Source organism: Colletotrichum higginsianum, chromosome 6 (assembly GCF_001672515.1).
Source record: "Colletotrichum higginsianum IMI 349063 chromosome 6, whole genome shotgun sequence".
NCBI classification, from domain to species: domain Eukaryota; kingdom Fungi; phylum Ascomycota; class Sordariomycetes; order Glomerellales; family Glomerellaceae; genus Colletotrichum; species Colletotrichum higginsianum.
The window spans coordinates 4,099,604-4,121,003 of record NC_030959.1 but is presented as its reverse complement, the minus strand read 5'-3'; the positions used below and the strand labels follow the sequence as shown (position 1 = coordinate 4,121,003).

Here is a 21,400-nt window from a genome sequence, read left to right as displayed (position 1 = left end):
GACGAGGGTGGGTTTGCCACAGTCGAATCGCCCGAAGGTGTGCTTGAGGCGGTGGGTCTCTTGCCGATTGCCTTTGGGGTTCCGAGGGCCACGATCTCTCGGCATTTTTGGAGAATCTGGTGTCGCCTGGCCGTTTCGCTGGCGTCTGCCGCGGCTGATGATGCAGTATTCTGCAGAGCAGCAACGGGTTTGGGATTTTGCGCCAAGAGAGTTTCCATATTGTCGTCGCTCGGAGGTTGACGGAGAGGTCGACTGCGTTTGGCTTGGGATGAGGTCGCGCGCCTGGTGCGACTGCCACTTATTGGATTGCCGTGACAACAAAAGGTATTTCCGAGGCCAGAACGAACGGGTTTCTTGATGATCAGAGGAATTTGTGAAGACGCTGGGTGTAGATGTTGCGAGGGAAAGACGATGGGCGTGTGATGGAGGTGTGTGGGCGAGATTGAGGTATGTTAGTTAGGCAAGAGTAAGACAAGAGGCAAGATGTGATGTGGAAAACAACAAAACCAAAAGGGGAAGGAGGGGGGGGTTTGAGCAAAACACCAAGCAACGGCAGGAAGCTGAGTCAGCGCCACCTGAACACAAGTGGCCACCCAGGATGGGATGGCTGCCACCTAGGTGCCTCCGTAGGTGTGTCCCCGGTCCACGGCAGGTGTCTCTAGAGGGGTGTGCCCGCCGAGTTGGACGCGGCAGTCGCCGAGGTGAGGAAGGATAGTGAGTTCCTACCGACTCCCGGCCCCTCCAGACGCAGTGAGCGAGCGGTACGGAAGGCGGGTCCGGACCGTGACAGCCAGCTTGTTGCCTGCCAGAGGCCTCTCTGTGGACGTGAAAATGGCTCTTGTTTGGTGGTGTGCCTCCTTGCTTAGCTTCGACTCTTGTTCTCTTCGTGTATCATGACCCAGATTTTCGTCTTTGCTGCTCGCTTGTCTCTTGCTGGTCTGCCTCGCCTTGAAATCGCCGTTCTGCTGTTACTGTTGTTGTCTTTTGCTTGATTCAATAAAGAGGCAAATCACCACCGCCGCCGCTCCGTCATGCCTCCTCGCCAGAGAATCGAGACAGAGGCCGACGTCGCTGCCGAGCTCTCCCAGCTCCGCCAGGTCGCCCACGGCTACGCAAACCCGGGCATAGACATCTCCGATGTCCCGGCCACCTGGGCCAAGCTGAAGAGCTGTTGATGGTTCCATGAGCGACAGCGCGACCACTCTCAGTGGGACTTTTCCTCGTTCCTGTGCTCCCAGCTGTCCGACGACGAGGTCGGGAATCTTGCCCGGGTGGTTTTCGCCCCCGAAAGGACTTGGTACCGGTCCGCGGCCTCGGTGGAATGCCGCAAGCGCTTCGACGCGGTCAAGAACAATCTGGGCTACCAGTCTGTCGAGCACGTCTTCTTGGTTTTCGGCCTCGCCATCGCCAAGTCCTGAACGGCCCTCAAGACCCTCAACTCCCTCGCCAACGCCAAGGACAAGGCCAAGCGCAAGACCGATGCCGAGATCCGCGCCGCCATTAATGCCGCTGCTGCCACCAGGCACGCCAATAATCCCGGCGCCGGCAATAATGCCGAGTCTTTGGCCGTCGAGTGGACGCCCGAGGACTTTGAAGCTGCTTTCAAGGGTACGTCGTTGACTGCTGCAAGCCCGCCACATCTCATCGCATCTATATATCGTAACCCTCCTCTAATATCTTTTATGTGCAAGGCACACACACTCTCCTTCAACAGCCCACCCCGGTTCTTGACTTCCAACATTATTGTTCCCTGTCAAGCATCATAACAATGCCTGCAAGTATTTTGCTTCCGCAACTAACTCAAGCCACAACGCTCCGTCCTGGCCAAGATCCCGGCCGTAGCAGTCGACAATCAACCACTGCCCCGGGCTCCCGCGCAGCCACTCCCGCACCCGCCTCGGAGCACGCCACGCCGCCCCTCGGACCTCCCCCTCTTCGCCCTCCCCGCCAGAGCAGCCTGCTTGCTCCGAGACCTCTTCTCCTTTTGTCGCTTGGCCCAGTCCCGTGCGACGCCCTGCCCCTCCCCGCAAGCGTCCCCTCGAGGAGCTCAACTACGAGCCCCCTAGCTCCAAGCGGGCACGCATCGCCGCCTCTGCCGTTGATGGGGAGGAGGAGGAGAAAGAAGGAGATGCGCTGGAGGATTGCCGTGGTGGGGCGGCCCCAAAGAATCATGAATTTGGTTTCTTTGACCTTGGTGGTGGTGATGAGACTGGCGGTAGCAGCCGCGAGATGGGAAAGGGGAAGGGCAACCAGACTGCCCTCGATCCCTTCAACTCCGAGGAGGAAGACGAAGAAGAAGAAGGAGAAGAGGAAGAGGAGGAGGAGGATGAGCATGAAGAGGAAGACGACGATGATATCAAGATCGTGGAGGCGTAGGGCAGCCTGGCTGAGACGGCTCTGGCCCTGCCGATTCCCAAGGGCAGATTCAGCAAGGACAGCCTCTTTGTCGACATCCTCAAGGGTTTCAAAGCCGCTGCCAAAATTACCAGCCGGAGCTCCAAGGAGATGTTGACATTGGAGAAGGAGGAAGCTGTGGAGAAGAAGAGAGGATTCTTTTAAAGACTCAGATTTGTAGGTTGGGTGCAGCCTCTGGCTTGTCACTTCGGTTTTACTTGGGTCATGTGACCTGCTCTTCTCCATCGTATCCATAACTACCCACTTGTGAATTATGAAATTCAGTTTAAGCTTGAAGCTTCAATTTATTCTAGCTAGCTTTACAGCTCTCTAATGACACAGTTAGGCGATAGCCGTTTTAGACACATGCTCACATAACCGCAATGGCTTATTTATGCAGGAGGGCCACAGGGCCCGTCGGGGCACTACAGATTAATTAGTTAAAGATCTTTTTAGGAGTACAGTATTGTAAGGAACATACGCAGGATCGGTTACAATCGGCAGTGAATCCGCAACATGAGGATTTGCTACCGGGAGTGGGTGTCCTGGCCCGCCCGAAGATCTCTGGCTGGTTGTTTGCGGCATTGGGCGCGGCTAGGGCGAAAGTAGCAAAGAATGTAAGAATAACAGTTGCAAGCTGCATTTTGAGGTAGGACGGTGATAGGAAACTTGTGAGATATCTAGGCGAGATGTGTTGGAAATAAGCAGGAAATGTCGTTTGGTAGTAGGTTAATGACAGCCAAGTCAAGAAAAGAACGCAAAGTGTCGGCTTCAAGTTGACTTTATATGTAATTTGTTGCTTCATTGCTAGGCTTTACTTTTTTTAATGTCTTCTATTGCTCGGCAAACTCGGCATGTTAACTTTCTAAAATCAATGCTGCTGTTAATTTAGCTTTCAAGCTCGGAAGACAATGCCGTGATATTTAAGTAGAGTCGTAGTCTGCAACGAGTCAGCATTAATCTATTTTTAACCTAATTGTAGTTAATAATAAATTGGAAAAGCTTGTTCTGTAGGCGTAGGTGTAGACTAACCTGCTGTCCCTAACTTAGCAACGTGCAGAAGGGAATAACAGGAGAAGTGTTTGTCGACAGTTGTTAGACTAGCAAGGGTAACCATGATAGGTCAACTGTACGTATATCATAAGTGTGATGTGTGTGTAAATATTCTTGTATACAGCAGCCGCACCCTGCCGCTCGACTAGGCCTTCGGCAACCCTGTTCCTAGGAGCCTTAGGCTACTACAAAGCCTACTTACTGCTCGGGACGAAGCCTGCAGCAGGTCCCTCATTGCTGCCGAGCAGCCGGCCGTGCAGGCCGATAAGTCCTATTTCCGAGGCCTTCTGTGGCGCCCTTCGTGTGCGTTATACCCTCTAATTTAATAGCTCAAGGTGTATCAGTCTGTAGTTGCAGTCGAACTCTACTTCTTATGAAGTATATGCAGGGCCGCTGGAGTAGAACCGCCGACGATCACTGGAGACTTGTTTACTATTTCTACGCCTCTATAGTCGTCCGATGTGCTTTTTTACGCGGCGTTCCCGTCATCCACATATGCTGTCGCTTTGTTTATCGCATTCGTTTCAGAAATACTGTCCTTATCTGTCAGGTCCTCAGGAGAGACATTAAGAGCGTCAACCTTTTAATTTTATTGCTAAGATGTGTCTGCTATTATTATAGACGAGGAGAAGTATAAGGGGCGCATCTTAAACAATGGACAGTCTGCCTAAATATCAGGCATCTGCCGCTTATAGAGATCGAACCTGGCCTGGAGAGACCATCACCAGGTACGACCTCTCGGGCAACCACACTCATTTTCTCCGTCCTCGCCCACTCTCGACCAGACCAGTACAACCCATCCCGAAAGATCAACAACAACAGAAAACACACAAAAACACTCCCTCCACCAAACAAGTCAAGATGAAGTTCGCTACTGTTTTCGCCCTTCTGACGTTGACGACTGCCGTCACCGCTAAGCACTACTGCTTCGGCGAATGCGTCAAGTGCTACTGCGGCGACATCAAATACGACGACCACACGTGCTCCCTATGCAGCTGCAACCATAACGCCTACAAGTCGCCCAACGCCTCAAACCCCCAGGGCAACTGCGATCAGCCGGGTGGCTTCCATCTCGGCTGCGGTTCAAACTTTATGGGGAAGTGTCTCTAGTCACAATTCATGGGCTAGTCGTTCGAGATGGAGACGACGCGCCGATGGATAAGAAGAGGGTACCCTTTTCATGAGGAGGGGTAGGCTTGGGAGTCGACGGAGCGTATAGTTAGTCTGGACCACGGTTCCACATAGCGGAAAATGCAATCTGAAATTGGTTCTCGCCGATGTTAGAGAGTGATCGTCCGTTGAGTCCATGGCCTGCTCTGTTGTGATATCCAGATTGGGGCCCATCCGGGGGGTGACGAAAACTGCCGTCGCGGTGGCGGAGTCGGGCGTACCGGTCAATTGACGTCCCTGCACCCTGCCGCCCGACTAGGCCTTCAGCAGCCCCTTTCCTAGGCGTCTTAGGCTACTACAAAGCCTGCTGCCCGGGATGAAGCCTGCAACAGGCCCTTTATTGCTGCCGAGCAGCCGGCCGAGCAGCCGGCCGTGCAGGCTAATAAGTCCTATCTCCGACGCCCTCCGTAGCACCCTTCGTGTGCACTATACCCTCCATTTCAATAATGCTCTGCTACTGGATCCCATGATCCTTTCCTCCTTGTGGCCCTTATAAGCCATACCACCCTATTCTAATACTTAAGTAGGTGGAGATCTAATTCTCAACAATCTAGTAGAGTTTGTTAAAAAGAAATACAATATTGTAATTACTTACTACTTCTTATTATTAATGTTAAATTTAATTTACAGTTGCAGTAAATTTCAGTTACTCTGTAACTCCTAAAGTACAAATTAGTATAAGGAGACACTAGCTGCCACGGCCAGGTCTCCATCTAACAACTTCCTCTAATGTTTGCCCTCCTAATTACCAATTCTATTGAAAATGAGTATGCAACAAAACCTCTTCGCCTTATTCTACCTGGCCTCTCTTTGGTTCTTTTTGGGAGAGGCTGCATCCCTACAAGCCGGTCCTAAGTTCGTCTGGCGCGGTGCAGGTAGGGCTCCTCAAGACGTTAAGGCAGCTGGCGGCTTTCTACCTAAAGGTCTCACTGCAGTTGGAGAGGTAGCCCCCGAAATTAGCCTTTGGAAACATGTTGACGTCCCCGAGGAGTTTGACGAGGATGGAAACCGTGTAGGCCTTGGGTCAACTGAAGACGATGACGGCTACACTTCATTCACTTCATCATTCTTCCTGGCGCTTGGTTATGCCTTTTACTCGCGACAGCAGGACACGACATGGATTTACAGGGTCAAAACGACTCCGAACATGATTGATGTTGCGAAGACACTGGGCAAACACAACATTTACAGTGAAGAAGATGAGTATGCAGCCTTGGGAGGTGTCAAGTGGGACCAGATAGTCTCCTGGCGCAAGGTCGACAGAAGCAACCTTCAGAACTTCAGCTGGCTATGGCCAACTAGGAATAAGGATTATGATGCAACAAGATACAGCAAATATCGGACTGGCGGCGCACAGTATAGCCTTGCTGGCTTTCCTCCAGACCATGAAGCATGGAATGAGGAGCCGTGGAAACAGTTCAAGCCTTGCTCGAAAGAAGACGACACAGTAAGCATGTAAAACCCTACGTAAGGTCACTACTGAATGTTAAATAACTTTATTATAGATACAAAACCAAGAAAACAATAAGAAACTAAGGGACAATTTCAACACCTGTGACGCTACTAGAGCTGCATTTAAAGCTGCTAAAGAGTATATAGCGACACTTCATTTATTCTAGTGGAGAGAAAATAAACATTGCAACACCCCTATAATTTATTAATTAATTAACTCCTACTTAGTTTTAGCTGTGTTTACTTCCAGTTATACTCAGAGAGAAAGGTTTAACTAAGAGCTAATATACTTACTATAATTTCTATAATAAACTTGAGTTAAGTTTATTAAAATTATTTGCAAAAGTAAGAGTAGAGCCCTAATAATTTGGATTCTTAGAATTAGACTAAATATACTCTAGTTTTTAGTTCTAATTAGCTTTTAAAATTTGTATACCAACTAATTATACTCTAAAAAGTAAAAAGTAGATATTATTTAAGTTTTAATTCTTATCTCTAAAATTAAATTTAGACTTCTTTAATAGTAGCCTCTTACACTCCTTCTATAAACTCTATAATTAACAAGACTATCATCGTTAATGTCGATCTTGATGCATTGAGACCAGCGATCATTGGTGATGAAGTTGTGCCAGATTTTCAGGCGTGCCGGAGCATCGAGGCTCGGACAGTGTAAAGAAAGATGTATGCAGCCTATGCAACGTGTCAGCTGGGTATGTTTTGATACAAATTACGAATCCTCACTTTGGAAAGCTTCATCTAATACCTCAGCCTGATTCGTGGTAAGAAGCAAAATCCCCTGATAATACTCTAGTTCCCAGAGGAAGACGGAAACAATCGCATTCAGTTTGATATCGGTGATTGTACGTCATGCAAGAAAAACATCGGCTTCGTCGAGAAGTAAAACAGCCTTCCAGTGACTAGCAAGCTTGAGTATTTCGGACAGCCGATTATGGATCTGTACCGTCTCATGCCCGAGAGCCCCACCCAATACAGCATAGAGAGGCAGTTTGGCTGTTTCCGCAATAGCCTCAGCCGTCCAAGTCTTACCCGAACCAGGCAGTCCAAAAAGAAGGCCAATAAGCCCCTTGCCTTTACCTTTAACAAAGTCGTCGAACTTTAAAGGCTCAAGGCCGTAGGCAACTACCAGACGATAGATAGCTTTTTTAAGTATTCTGTCTATTACAAGAGATTCCAAGATTGTATTAGTTGTAAATAAGCAGCTTTCCTATTCTCGCAAAATCAGTTGCTTAAGTAATAAAATGCACTAAATGCTATTTACCTATCCCACCTAATAGGCGAAACTCTATCGACTGCAAAAGTGCCTGCATAATAGTTAGTCAATCTCTCTTCACGGGGACATAGTATTCTACTTACCCCAAGTTCCCTCTTAGAGGCTATAGCCGTACAGTAGACCAAATACAAGAAGAATCTGCCATAGGGCAAGAGTAACAGGCTTAGTAGTCTAGGGACCAAGATTTAGTCCTTTAAGATCAGACAGCGACTGCTCACTCGAATCACTCTCCGGGTAAAATGAGCAATCCGGCGTCCAGGAAATCTAGAAGATCACCGTAAGCCAAGTCCTCAGTCAGGTCTAATGATTTCGTTGTTCATGTCGTCAGCCAGCGAATCAGTAGCATCCTGGAGTAAGAGTTCTAATAGCTCTGGTTTCTAATATAAAAAAGTCAATCCCTGCTACGCTTTCAACTATGTGATTAGATTACCACTTCAGGAGTTGCAAGATCTGAGAAACAGACTCTGGAGACCTTTCGAGAACTTCTTATGTCTCTCGCTCTTGGCATGATCTTTGTTGGCAGGTTTCATCTGCCCCATCATCTTTGGGTCATTGATGGTACGTCCGCTAAACTAAGCAAGCGTGAGTAGAGCATCTCATGAACTTAATGGAAAATACATTAAACGTCGAGATACAGGATAATGCTCGACCTTTTCAAAAATTTCAGCCAGTCCTGTACCATGATGCTCTTGGTGGACAGAAGTTGGCTTCCAAAACTCCAAGGCACTGGCGCTCCGCTCTCGAACGCGCTCCATGACAGCATCTCGATCCGGATGATACCTTAGAGGTACATAAGGGAGATCTTGTACTGGTCTCATGCCATCAAAGTCGCGGATCAACAGTGTCATCGAAACATTACCAGCTTTCGCTCCGCTCCAGGCAATGATCTCTGCGCTCATGACGAGTACAATCCCCTCATCAGTCTGTTGGACTTTGTGGCTTCGGACATTCAGAATGGCCTCGAAGTCGAGGATGTCCTTCCCCACAACAAGACAGTCTGGCGGGAGAATCGCCCACAGATATTCGAAAGTGATGGAATGCGACACAAAAGAGGGAAGAACAGCAATCATCTCTCTGTACCCGCTGTCGATGAACTTCAACGCCGAGTTCATTTCGAATGCTGCTTTCTTGTCATCGTGCTCTGCATAATGTCCTGCAAGTATTTCAAGTTCAGGACGGGCCCAGTAGAGCAATCTCGGATCGAGCTAGCAATCATGTCAGTGGTATATCCATTTTCTCCAGAGTCTGTATGATAGTACCTCCGTTGACTCGCTTTCTGTCAGGGCAAAGCCTTCCGCTCCCCTGAATATCAGCCGCAGCGCATTTCGAAGGGCCGTCCCAGAGATGACAAGAGATGTTGTGAAGTGAACCATATCTTCGGAGTAGTCTCGGCGGACGAAGACAACAGAACTCTTTTGCTTCCTCAACTCACTCCTTTGTTTTGTAGGCTTCCTTAAGACGAACTGTCGCGTGCTCCTTTACTATCATGTTAGCTATTTATCGCAAAAGTGATGGTGAAATTTAACGAGTTTTCAGATATGCTTTCAAGGTCATTCACCTAACCCAGCTTGAAAGCATTGTCAGTATCCAGAGAATGAAAAAAAGATAGTTTTTGTAGACTCGATATCGATCTCTGACGACAAACTCTTTACGTCCAAGAGGGTCCGAGCCGACACTTTTCACAACAAAATTATCGTCTTCGGCTTGTTCCGCAAGGTTCCGGCCACCCATGGACCACTGTTCCGGATCATAAAACCTGTCGATTGCTTCAGGACAGACTTCAGCATCAGTTTAGTGACCTATCATTTTGTGCATTTCACTCACCGCCTGCCATATCTTCTCCACATTCTTTCTGGAGTCGTTCAACAACGTGCGAAGAAACATCTTGTTCAACCAAGGCTTTGAATTGTGAAGCATCAAAGACCTTGTAACGACTCCCAGTTGTTCGCTGCTCTCCCAACTCGGGTGCTAGGTCTGCTGCGGATTCCAAACTTGTTATTCTGTCCGACCAGTCGCTTCAGGCTCGGTATGGACGAAGGAAATGACAGATCTAAATCATTCCATTGGACATTGGCCTCGTAATCAATGAGAGTCACCGCTAGTCTGTTCAGCTGCCAAGTCACCTTTGTCCGTGTTTGACCGCCAACAGCAAGAGCCCCCGCATGTTGTGCGACCCGAGGCTAGCGAGGGATTCGCACGTCTAAAAGAATGCGTGTCTGGTGACGTATGATATGCGTATTGGAGCATCTGCTGCCTAACACGCAACAGTCAGCCGGCATAAGATAAGCCTGCCATAATTAGGCTGACATGCATAGCAGCCTAAACGTCCATGAGCTTCCTTCACTCTGCATCATCATCATCGTCTTTATCTCCTTTAATCTGTGGAGTCAGACTACATGTTTTCCGGTCCACGAAAATCTGTCTACCAGCATGTTTCCCAATCAAGCTGAGTGACATTTGTGTGCCTTCAGAGAAGCTAGGACGTATCCCTTTGCTACATCGCTGATTTAACATGGCTAAAGACTTCACTGGTCTAAGGGTCATATGGCCTCCTAATGAGACGAGGCCGCTCAAGCATGAATTCAAGTGGGTTACAGCCTCTGGACTTCCAGATACCCCGTTAACTTAATCATTTAGTATTGTCCTTGTTCACGGCCTCCGCGGGGGTTCCATCACCGACTGGGAAGATGAAAATGGGGTTTGTTGGCCAGCGGACCAGCTGGCTCCAGATCTCGGCATTGCACGCGTGTTCGATTTCGGGTACAACCATGACAAGCTCAATGTACAATCAGCGGTCTTTATGAAGGTGGCGCTTTCCTCCAACAAGGACTAGATCTGTGTTCTGAGATTAAATCTGCCAGAAGATCAGAAAAGGTACGATCATTGAACCCCGTTCTTGTTGTATTGAACATGAACTGAGGTATCGCCCACGCAGTATCAAGCGCCGTTGACTTTCGTCGGTCATGACACTGGAGGTCTTGTTATCAAAAGTGTCAGTAAAAGTCCAAGGAGTCAATTGCCTGTCACTAAATCTAGCCTCAGGCTCTTTGTGTTTCTCAGTCAAATTAAAGGCATGGCTACCTCGTCGTCCCGATGACTTGAACCGCATCAGTCATCTTCAAAATCTCCGCCACCACCAAGCAGGAACAGGAAACTGGCTTTTCAAAGATGCCAGGTTCCGCAATTGGGCCGCAAAAGAAAGCTCGGGGATGCGGAAAGTCTGTGCTGAGTTCCATTGCCGCTGACCGAATCCTACAAAGTTCTCGGGGCCCTGCGGTGGTTTATCTGATGATAGCTTTCGACAGACCTAGATCTGAGTATCATATCATCAACCAAGTCGCTGTACAGCTGCTTGATCACGCCACGAAGAGCGGCGTGGGCATTGACTCTGAGGCTATGTCCCTTATCTACGAAGATGACCAGGACGCAAAGAAGCTCGACCAGGACTCAAAGAAGCTCGCGAAGATCCACGAGCTAATCAAGTTTTTGGTTTCACAATGCACCTCTGTCCTCTTCTTCCTTGATGGCTTCGACGAGTATGAATCATTCGCAAGAACCAAGCGTCAAACTCAAAAAGCGCACTCACCCGAAGGACGGCTCAAGAATTTGTAACCAGTCGTATCTTTTCTTGTGGATTTGACACACTCCAGCTCTGGTAAAAGTGTGCGCCTTTGGTTGACTTCGCGGACGATCACAGAGCCGAAAGACTCTTCCTTCGTTGAAATTTCACTCGACGAGTCCTTAACGGCTGAAGACGTTAGTTCGTTCATTTGCTATGAGACGAACGAACTTCTTGATAGCCTTGTCAGCGATTCTCGACGAAAGCATGTCACGGCCAAGCTACAAGAAATGGCGAAATCAAACTTTCTAACGGCAAATCTGCTGGTCCATCATATGCGTAAAGCCGAGAACTCTTCACAGCTCTTCAATCTGATCGAATCAGGGAGAAGCTTGAGCGAAGTCAGCGATCTTTACGACGAAGCAATCGGAAAATTACGAAATGCTGAAGTTACTTACCGCTGCGGCGAGACTGTGGTCTCTCTCCCTGTCTTGTGAGTCTTTCCGAACCCAGATTTAGAAGCCTTCTAACAAGACACATTCTCTTGCTTCAGGCAGATCATTTCCATAGTAGCTTTTGCAAAGCGGCCTCTAAGAATTGGCGAGCTTCTTGACGCTCTTGTTTTCGTTCAAAAGCCGTCACCCAACATATCCATTGAAGATCTTTGTGATAACCTCTTAGCAGAGAGTTTTGTGACCGTCACTGGTGACGAGATCCAGCATCTCTGTGCGCCGTTCACCTCATTCCAACTGTCCGAAGACAGGAATACAGGTGCCTTCATCAAACTGTCCCATTCTTCAGCGTCAAAATTTCTGCACAGAATCTCAACGACAGTCAATTCTGGTGAAGGTTACCCAGCTCTCAGTCCTGATTTTATTTGTAACATTTGCATCAAGTACCTGTCGCAGAAGCGCTTGATCGACGGCCAACATGAGCCTGGCCGGAACTCGCGCTTCTTTCCATACGCCGCATAGTACTGGCATAGACACTTGAATGGATCGAGTGCAGCTACAATTGATCTCGCGACGTCATTTATACGTTCGTCTCGGTTCTTAACCACAATTCAGTATCAGAGCCGCTATCTCAACCGACATTACCAAGCCTCTCCTCCCGTCATCGATCAAAGTACCGAAAGTCACACCTTGTACGAGTGTCTCAAAGATGTACCGAGCTTGCAGCTATTATGGGAGGATTACAAGACCTTTATCAATGAATGGGCCGATCACTTGAAGTTAGGAGTTACCAATATTGGGCAAGATTTGAGTGTAGAGAAGTTTTTCTGGGGTGCTTTGACAGCAAACAACTTTCTCTACACTAGCGGAACGTCGATTGAGAGGAACCGCAATTTCCTTCTTGATATAGGTGGCTTATCAAACGGAGCTGGGGCTCGGCTGGAGGTTTCCAAGTACAACTTCTACGAGAAAATCAGCGACAATGGCAAACGAATCTCTGTGTGGAAGTTCCCAGCTCAGAGGTATCTTTGCCTTCCAATTCATTTCAGAGGTTGATGATTGACTGACTCTTTCATAGGAATGATGAGTACGAACATCCAAGACCAGAAAACATCGAGATTGTGCGGGAATCATGGTTTATTGACGGGAAACGCCCGCCTTTCTGCTAAGTCAACATACCCACTTTTGGAACACCCCCTCATTTGGAACACCCAGAATGAAGCTATCCCCAACATCACCACCATCTTCAATTAATTATTGACTAGGCCTAGATGCCACCACAATACAGCTTTCAGCTTCACTAGGGGTATCAGAGTCGCTGGATTCATCTGTGATATCCTCTTTTTCGCCAGCCTCAATCTGAGCCTTCTGGATGTCCTCAATATTGGCGAACTTGGTGTTTGGGTCGATCTGGACTGTCCTTCTTTTCCTTGCTGCAGTATTGGTGACTTGGGCCTGCAGGAGCTCCAGCTTATGCTGGGCAGTAGCCAGCTCATAGGCCTGCTCGCTGAAGCCTTTTTTCACCTTCCGGAATAGAAGGCGTTGAGTGAAGGCATCATTCTCTAGCTCTGTGAATAGCTTCAACTGCCCAGCCAGATCCTTCATCTTCCTTGGCGTCGACCACACTACTGCAGACGACGCAGATGCCCATCCTTCAGCTTCCTTGCCTTCCTTGCCTCCAGACTGCCCTTTGCTGACCTGATCTGAAGATGCTGATGGCTTTGGTGTTGTTGGGAGTAGGAGGGAGCTCATCAGAGGCTTCGCCATAGAGACAGGCCATAACCCTGTCCATTTCCAACCACTTCTGATGTTCTGCATCGTCATACCTGCAGTACGAGCCTTCTGATAACAGCCTATAAAGTTCCTCTTGCCTACAATAGTAGAGTCATTCCACTGACTAAGGTATCCAAGCTCCTTCCTATAGGCTGCCTTTACAGGGCTGAAGACTGACTGGTCAAGTGGCTGGAGCACATGGGAGGTATGTGGTGGTAGGAACAATAGATGGATGTTATTAATATAGCAGAGCCACATAAAGTCCGTCGTTGTGTGACTCCCATGGCCATCAACAACCAGCAGTCTGGCCTCCTCCTTGCCCTCCTGGCCCTCCTTGCCCTGGGAGGCAGTCTGAGGGATAGTCTGAGGGATGAAGACCTTCTGCAGCCATTCAACTGCAGTGTCGTCTGTAGTCCATCCATTCTCTGTTGCAGTGAACTGCCATCCTTCATAAGGGCCAAGGTCTAGAGGAAACCACTGCTGCTGGACTGTCTTGCCCTTATATATAATGAGGGGATCAAGGGCATGGCCCAGGGCAGAGATGCATTCGATGATGGATACCCATGCCCTTGATCCAGGCTGTTTCTTGCGTACAGACTTCGTCTCAGACATGCCCAGCACCAGCCCATTAGATCCCTGGCCCTCAAGGATACCAGTCTCATCCATGTTGTATCTATTGGATGGTTTAATGCCCTTGACCTCTGGTATGGCGAGGAGTTTGAACCAGTCCCTGATAACCTCAGTAGATGCTCCATTAACACGTCTAGAGTCAATAAGGCGACTTCTCTGGACCTTGATAGATGGGTTTCTCTTTAGAAAGGCATGGATCCAGCCCTTTCCTATAGGCTCCTTGTCCCCCATAGCACAGAGGATTCGTTCTGCGAATGCCCTCACTTGTTGATGGGTTGGGGCAACACCAAGGGCATGCTGGATTCGCACCCATTCAGCCAACTTAGCCTCCTGGTCAGGGGAAAGCCTCTGAAGGTCTGAAAATGCTGCTGCCCTTGCCTGGGTGCCTGTGAGACGGTTGTGGAGGGTGGTAATTGGGATGCCATATTCGCGGGCTGCCTTCCTTAGGCTTTGGCCGTCTGAAACAGCCTGGATTGCCTGATTGACTTCATACTCGGTATACTGGGCCATAAGGCAGGAATAAAGGTCCTCTGAAAAAATGAGGTTATTTGCATAAGGTATGAAATTGTTGTGATAGTTCGAAGTTGGAGGAAGTAGGAGGCTGGTGGTGGGGTTGAGGCATTTTTAGGTGTTCCAAATGAGGGGGTGTTCCAAAAGTGGGTATGTTGACTTACGGACCCCAAGAATCACTCAGCTTTCACACTCAAGATGTTTTGTGGGGCAAATCCTTCTCTACTATCAATAGCCTTATTCTACTCTTCCTATGTCCCTTAGTAAAGAAAAATCTACTTTAAGGTAGCTAGATTCATTCTATCTGTATTTCTAATACTACCTAATCAAGGCCGCGCATTTGTTGCTAGGATCCACCTTCCTATTGTCACGTAGGCGGCCTATTGCCATCACGTTTGACACTATTAGCCTAAGAGAATAGCTTCTGACGCCTTCTCGCTCAAGATGTAGACACCAGCAACTGGGAAAGCTCCAGGGGACCTAGGGAAAGCGCTAGCATCGACGACTCGCAAGCCAGAAACACCACGAACACGGAACTTAGAGTCCAAGACTGCGTTCTTGTCAGAGTTGGAGCCGATGGAACAGGTGCCAATCACGTGATGGCCGAAGGTGTTTTCGCGGATGAAGTCTTCGTCACTGTTCTCCACAGAGCAGCTTCCATCGGCACCCACAGTGCCAGCGCATGGTGGCCAGCTGATGTTATAAGGGGCAAACGGTGCCTGGACGCGGTTAAAGGCACGGCGGCCCCAGGCGAGAAACTCCTTCATGGCGGCTATGTCGTCCGAGGCGCCTGTACCGCTGAAGGATCGGAAGTTGATCTCTGGCGTCGCGGTTGGGTCGGCAGAGCGGAGCTTGACGTATCCAGCCGTGTTGTTTCCGTGGATGTGGACGCTGTGCATACCCCATGTCGTCGGGGGATCATCCCACGATTGTCCAGTGTTGCGGGGCCAGAAGCCACGGAATCCGAAAGAACCGAGGAAGATGGCAATGTCTCGCTCGTCGTCGGCGGTGTGGTTGGTCTTAAGGAAGGCCAGCTGCGGGAGACTGGGTTGAGTATAGGGTCCCTGTCCTTGATGGTAGAGTTCGAGGCACGGGTCACCAGGGGCCCCATAAGTGCACTGGGAGGGATCACCGCCAGGAGCAGCGGAGTAGTCGAAAGCTTGGGTACCGTGGCCGATGACAGCAATCTCGCTGTGGTCCTGCATGTTGCGGCCAACACCCGGCAGATCGGCGATAACCGGAATATTTAGGGCCTCGAGATCGGCAGCCGGTCCAATGCCGCTTAGCAACAACAGCTGAGGCGAGCCGAACGATCCACCGCTAACAATGACCTCTTTGAGAGCATAGACCTTGCGTGAAGGCTTGGCGACTGTCGAATCATAGCGGAGGTCCCCCTGGAAGGCGCTTTTGCCGTCCAGGTACTCAAGACCAATAGCGCGAGGCAGCGAATCTCCCTGAGGTTTGTCGAATAGAACCTTGGTAGCGTAGGAATTCAGGCGGACATCCAAGGGGAACCTCTTCTCGCCCTCCTCGTTTACAGCACGCAAGGTATCCAGTACTCGCTTCCTGGCGCTGTAACGGGCCCAAGTGGCATTGGCGTGTTGAGGGTTTCCCAAGAGACCTGTAATCTGGTCCCGGTTGGGGTTCAAAGTCTGGTTCGGGTCGATGTTCAGAATGCTTGCCAGGTCCTTGGGGTCTTGGCCTGCCTCGGCAGCCATGGCCTCCAGAACCGATGTTGCTTGAGGCGAGGAGAGAAGGACGGTCCCGTTACCCAAGACAGTTTCAAGATACCCATCGTAGCCGTGGCCAGGGGTACCACGAGGGACGTATTGATTCTTTTCCAACTTGATGAATAAATCCCCCATGTGTACGGCACTAAAGGTTTGGTCCGTCAACTCACCCAGTCCCTAAAGATCACAAGATAGAAAGATGAAGGGTTTTGAGTCAGCTTACTTCCATGAGTCATCTCCGGTGAGATTTTTGATGTAATCCCAATCGCTATTGGCGGGAAGTACAGTCAAGGCCGAATTTACGATGGACGATCCTCCGAGTGTAGCGCCACGGGGATATTGGATGCCAACTATCTCTGCTCCCGCGGGTGCAGAGCTGCCTGGACCAACCCACAGATTTCCGTTCGGAAGTCTCCAGGTTAGATGTTGGTATTTCTTAGTCAACTCGTCGTCATCGTAATGACGAACCCAGTAGGTCCAGGTCATGTTAGTCGTATCAGCAGTGTTTGTCAACGCCATGACGTTGGTGACCTCGGCAGCGCTCTCGTCGTCGCCAGCCTCGAGCAAGAGAGTCTTAAACCCAGCTCGGGCTAGATTGGCGGCCAACGGACCACCTCCGGGACCGGAGCCGACAACCACATAGTCGTAAGTGTCGACCGAGTTGGCGGTCGTTGGGATTGCGAAGACGCCGGCGATGAAAAGGAAGCGGCCAAAGCCGCAAGCGGCCTTCCAAGGCGTCACACAGCGCATGGTTATACAATGGTGTAGGTGCCGGTTAAATTGCGAGAAAGATACTGTTTGGAAAACCCCTTGAAAAAAGGATAATTGGATGGCATGAAGAAACATACCGCATGATCGATGGAAGATACATCCCTTTATACACACGCCGTGAGCTTGTAACCCCACCGTCAAGATAGACATCACTCTCGAGACGTAGGGACGAGTCATGGAGTTTGACTTTCTTGGATTCCAATGGACTCTACTGCATCGCACCCGCTGTAAATTCTGCTTGTCCACTTGAGCAATTTACAGCCGTATGATTAATACAATATAGACAGATGATGTGTGATTTGAGGTTTAGCTCGGATGGCCGGACATCAAATTCAAAGTTTAACAAATGATTAGAGCAATCCATCCTACCTAAAAATGTCAGAGAGGGATGAAGCGGGGTAGAATAGACTCCGCCTCTAGAAACCGCTGTTGTTTGCAAGGACTTAAATGCCCAAAGTGGAAAAGATGTCGTTGGTTCTAAAGTGTTCTAGCTAGGTCATCGGTTTCTGCTCCGTATTTACTGCAAAGAAGGGAGGAAGTATCCACAATGGAAACCGTTTACTAACGGAAAGCCTGGTGACTAAAGAGGCCTAATAGGAAGGTGTTGAATTGGAGGCTACGGAGGGCAGCGGAGATAGGACTTATTGAAATGCCGATTGGATTATCGATGGGAAAGTGGAGACGACGGCTTGGCTGGGCTAATCAGATCACACGCATCCATCCCCGTCAGAGTGGGTCCGTCTAGCCAGCCATATCACGGCCTCTTCGTCGATTGCGGCTCTTAGGGTTAGACCGGCCGTTGGGGTCGCCGAGGGCCGGGAGCCGGGGGTCGGAGGCCGTTGGCTGTGGGACACCACACCTACCGAAATCTAGGCTCCGCCTCAGCGCTACCGCCAAGCCACCCTTCAAACCCCTGTCAATTTATTCGCGCTTGCGAAACCCTGTTTGAGAACCCGAGCCCAGCGGCCGGAGTCCGAGATCCAGCAGTTCCTCCGGTCCAAGTTCAGCAACGAAAAGCTTTGAGGCTGGCTGGAGGCCTCGAGTCGTTCCATCTACTACCAAGCGTACCTTGCGACGATGACCCTGGCTCGGAAGCTGGAGACGGCCTATCAGTTCGAAGTCGGACGGCCGGTGTCGTCCACATCCGCATCGTCCGCGGATTCCAGCACGTCGTTCGCCTCCATGATGATCTCTTCGACGGGATACTGTCTGATCTGGACTGCCCGAGACGTACACGCATTCCGACTGCAAGACCATCAGCGATGTCATCATCCATCTCCGCTACACGGCAAAGGACGGCGGAGACACGCTTCGCTCGGCGGTGGAGGAGAGCCTGGACACGTCCATCAAGGACGCGGCCAAGAACACGCAGACGGCGTTGTTTGATTTGAAAAACGATGCGCCCGACTCGTGGCACATGCTGCTGTCTTCGCAGTCTGAGCGAGCCGTTGCCCAGATGCGTGGGCTCAAGAGTCGCCTGCCGTACCTGGCGAGATCCCAGGGCATCAAGGTGACCTCGGTCAAGATGTACGCTGGCGGTCAAGACCTCAAAGAAGCCTCCATCTCTCTTTCCAGCACCAAAGAGCAAGCTTTTGGTCCTAGTGCGGTGACGTTGAAGTACGCAGATGACTTGGGCAGGTTGGAGGTCTTTACCGACTCGGCGAATGGCAGTGGGAACTTGGACTTTGTGCTTACGGACCAATGGTATATTGCTGTGGAAGGGCAGGTTCAAGGTGATGGCCAGAAGCTGGCCCCAGAGTAGTTGTTAATTCTGCTTGAGTACAAGTATGTGTAGGTGAGGAGGCTTCTTTGCCACGAGAGAAACATGGCATCTGTACCGTACCGAGTCGAAATTTTTATGATCATTTTGCTTTCTACATAGTATGTACTCTCTACTGGCCTTCTCCTACCGGATAGAAGCCCAGAATTTGTATGGAGACAAAAGATGCTATGGCTATTTTGTTTCTATATCTTGAGTACCTTATTCCGGCCTATTCGTAGCTGTGATGCCTGTACTTCCTGCACGTTTTTCAAGCGCCCTCTCTGTTGTGCCTGGGAACGAACACCTTCAAAAACTTGAAGGCTCTCTAGAACTCCTGCGTTTGGATGGTCAGACTGCTTCAGATTATCACATGCTCATTTAATCTAAAACGTACAAACTCTGCAACTGCCATCAGCAACAAATGTTTATACCACCTATTCCCCTCCGCAAGCAATCCTCTTTTGCATGCACACCCTCGCCACTCCCCTTCCAATCCCGCACTATTTGATTGCTCAAACTAGTATTTTCGATAGCTCTGTCTCAGACGAGCTGGATATGTACTTGTCGGCAGTTGAACATGCAGGCGCTGTTACATGAGTGGCACCACAGCCGGGGGGTGGTTTGGATCTAGACTCAGACCCCCCCGCCGACCATACTTTAGCCTCAGCTCGGTCTAGGAACACCTTCGAAACGGGGGTTCCGATAATTCTTTCTCTGAAGATATCGACTCGTGTTGATATAAATACCGTGAGTCGCCCGTGGAGCGGAACCGCGCTCAACCTGTGTCCCGATCAACTCAACTCCTCAAGCTGCAACGCTCTAGTGTGGAAGAAAATAACAACACAATATTTCACCGCGACTCTTTTCTCAAACTCAAGACCTGGGTTGAGGGCTCTTGTTTCATATCTCTTGCCATCATGACGACTACAGCCATCACGCCTGAGCTTCTGGCATCGAGCCAGTTCCGCGCCACGGAAGATGCCTCCTGGCTCAAGAAGGTGCTAGACATGAGCGCCTTTGATCACTATGATCAGATCGTCGCGCTGTCCCAAGGCATGATCAACAATGCCATGGCTAGTATCTAGGAGAACAACCCTGGAATCGAAAACTTTGATGGGCAAAGCGGTAAGTAAGCAGAGGGCCAAGATCATTTGATCTTGACGCTCCAGAAACCCCAAACTGGACCTGGCTGGATCCAAATGCTGATGGCCTCTTCTTTTTCTTCCTCGTGCATAGATTTTGCGGGCGAAATATCGGCGACTCTTAACGCGCCCTAGCTTATCATTTCCGCCTCGGACCTAAAGATGGTTATTTGGCGTAGTAATGTCGAGTCTAGGACTTTCAGCGTTTATACTAGAAACGGCACGGAAGACTTCACTCTCGATGGCTGCAGCACTGACGTCAAAGTCCCGCTAGGTGCGTAAAACTCCAGTTCAACCCCCTTTTTCAATGACTATTCATCTCTATATATCCTACCCGGTGAGTCCTATTCGGTGATATGGCGGTGATATGAGTTTTCCTACCAGAGCCTCCTGCTCACCAATCTTGGCTCTGCAGCAATCGACACCTACGACGACAACCCGCTCGACCCCCCCGAGAAGCGTCAGTACAACAAGGAAATGAGGGAATGGCTCCAGAAGCACTTTCAGGTTCCAGGAGACTACCGCCCCGAGCGAATCTTTGCCAAGTTTGCCGACGCGCACTGGAGCCAAGTGTCGCTCGTGACGAATCCCTTCAACAAGGATGACCTCAAGAGCGTGTACGAGCAATGGAAAAATTCCTCGGAGAAGAACGCGAGCATCGGCAATGCCTTTGAGAAGGTCTTCCAGGTCATCGCCGTACAGAGGCAGAACCAAGGTCTGACAACGATCGGAACACGCTTCAACCTGGATGCACCTCCAGGTAAGTCCTCGCCCTAGATTGGGTTTCTACCCTCTGCTTCTTTGCTAACGAAGGGGAACCGTCAAAAATTCAGTTGAAAAGCCCGCTACTTATCGTAAGTCTGTCCTACTCTTCTCTTCTATTTTCAGAAATTAGAAATACTTATGCGTATATGACTTTGGAAAAGAAAGAGGCTAACTAGGAGTCTGTCTTCTCTCAAAACCCCCGTCACCATGGTCCATCAAGGCTACGCATACAGACTTGGTCCACGACCAGGCCGACATCTCCGTGGTCCTCGACGCGGCGCTCGTCACGCCCGTGGCCGTCGACCTTGGCAGCAAGAAGCTCAGCTCCCGCCTCGTGAAGGTCTACCTCAAGATCAGCTCCTCCACGCCTGGCACGCCCGTGGCCATCCAGCCAGGCGGCACGATTCAGGTCGACATCCAGAGCGTCACGGCCCCTGCCAGGTCGAACCCGCCGCAGATCCAGGCGGCGGAGAGCTGGTGCGACTCAAAGGCGCAGACGTTGCCCGGACAGGCGCCGTTCAGGGTCCTGGTTCCTATCGCGTTGGACTAGCTAGCTGTGCGAAAAAAATCTTTCTCGCCGTGTGATGAATGATAGCGATGGGTGGTACATGGCGGCACGCGTAGAAGAACACACGGACGGTTTCGCACTTTGTGATGGCTAAGTTAAGGTGGTCTGATCCGCTGGTGACTGGGATGTAGATACCATGTAAGGAGCTGTGCTCGTCTCAAACACTTGACAACTCTAGACAGACTAGTTAATTTGGCTATAAGATTTACACTTTGTTATTAACCCTTACGTCTGCTTAAGCCTGTCTAGGTTACTCTAGCTTTTCTTTTTTAATGAACTTGACTCAAGTTCATCGTGGACGATATGTTAGGATAGGTAATATTACCTAAAAGATCTAAGTCTACAAGCTAGCGCAGGACAATTACCTCGGCCATCCTA

The 21,400-nt window shown here is 49.8% G+C and overlaps 9 protein-coding genes across 9 annotated transcripts; 6 read left to right on the top strand and 3 right to left on the bottom strand.

Moving 5' to 3' along the window:
- Positions 1-1,031: 1,031 nt before the first annotated feature.
- Positions 1,032-2,559, top strand: CH63R_09591 (uncharacterized protein; the record flags this gene model as incomplete). Its single annotated transcript, XM_018304565.1, is given in 5 exon segments — positions 1,032-1,139; positions 1,194-1,388; positions 1,431-1,608; positions 1,952-2,372; positions 2,382-2,559. Coding segments are annotated over 5 exon segments (1,080 nt in total).
- Positions 2,560-2,786: 227 nt separating this feature from the next.
- Positions 2,787-3,037, bottom strand: CH63R_09590 (uncharacterized protein; the record flags this gene model as incomplete). The annotated part of the gene is made up of 2 exons (XM_018304564.1): positions 2,787-2,819; positions 2,876-3,037. The coding sequence occupies 2 exons, from the start codon at positions 3,035-3,037 to the stop codon at positions 2,787-2,789; spliced, it is 195 nt and encodes a 64-aa protein (XP_018156587.1).
- Positions 3,038-4,308: 1,271 nt separating this feature from the next.
- On the top strand, positions 4,309-4,557 carry CH63R_09589 (uncharacterized protein; the record flags this gene model as incomplete). The annotated part of the gene is made up of 1 exon (XM_018304563.1): positions 4,309-4,557. One exon carries the CDS (start codon positions 4,309-4,311, stop codon positions 4,555-4,557), a length of 249 nt encoding a protein of 82 aa, XP_018156586.1.
- An 823-nt stretch (positions 4,558-5,380) lies between these two features.
- Positions 5,381-5,925, top strand: CH63R_09588 (Cholera enterotoxin subunit A2; the record flags this gene model as incomplete). The annotated part of the gene is made up of 2 exons (XM_018304562.1): positions 5,381-5,872; positions 5,920-5,925. The coding sequence occupies 2 exons, from the start codon at positions 5,381-5,383 to the stop codon at positions 5,923-5,925; spliced, it is 498 nt and encodes a 165-aa protein (XP_018156585.1).
- A 2,989-nt stretch (positions 5,926-8,914) lies between these two features.
- On the bottom strand, positions 8,915-9,207 carry CH63R_09587 (uncharacterized protein; the record flags this gene model as incomplete). The annotated part of the gene is made up of 2 exons (XM_018304561.1): positions 8,915-9,116; positions 9,185-9,207. The coding sequence occupies 2 exons, from the start codon at positions 9,205-9,207 to the stop codon at positions 8,915-8,917; spliced, it is 225 nt and encodes a 74-aa protein (XP_018156584.1).
- A 1,321-nt stretch (positions 9,208-10,528) lies between these two features.
- Positions 10,529-11,893, top strand: CH63R_09586 (Ankyrin repeat protein; the record flags this gene model as incomplete). Its single annotated transcript, XM_018304560.1, has 3 exons — positions 10,529-10,968; positions 11,011-11,412; positions 11,473-11,893. The coding sequence occupies 3 exons, from the start codon at positions 10,529-10,531 to the stop codon at positions 11,891-11,893; spliced, it is 1,263 nt and encodes a 420-aa protein (XP_018156583.1).
- Positions 11,894-14,688: 2,795 nt separating this feature from the next.
- On the bottom strand, positions 14,689-16,764 carry CH63R_09585 (Choline dehydrogenase; the record flags this gene model as incomplete). Its single annotated transcript, XM_018304559.1, has 2 exons — positions 14,689-16,159; positions 16,238-16,764. The coding sequence occupies 2 exons, from the start codon at positions 16,762-16,764 to the stop codon at positions 14,689-14,691; spliced, it is 1,998 nt and encodes a 665-aa protein (XP_018156582.1).
- Positions 16,765-17,862: 1,098 nt separating this feature from the next.
- CH63R_09584 (uncharacterized protein) lies at positions 17,863-18,547 on the top strand (the record flags this gene model as incomplete). The annotated part of the gene is made up of 2 exons (XM_018304558.1): positions 17,863-17,904; positions 18,014-18,547. The coding sequence occupies 2 exons, from the start codon at positions 17,863-17,865 to the stop codon at positions 18,545-18,547; spliced, it is 576 nt and encodes a 191-aa protein (XP_018156581.1).
- Positions 18,548-19,464: 917 nt separating this feature from the next.
- On the top strand, positions 19,465-21,004 carry CH63R_09583 (uncharacterized protein; the record flags this gene model as incomplete). Its single annotated transcript, XM_018304557.1, has 3 exons — positions 19,465-19,624; positions 20,105-20,449; positions 20,631-21,004. The coding sequence occupies 3 exons, from the start codon at positions 19,465-19,467 to the stop codon at positions 21,002-21,004; spliced, it is 879 nt and encodes a 292-aa protein (XP_018156580.1).
- Between the last annotated feature and the right edge of the window lie 396 nt (positions 21,005-21,400).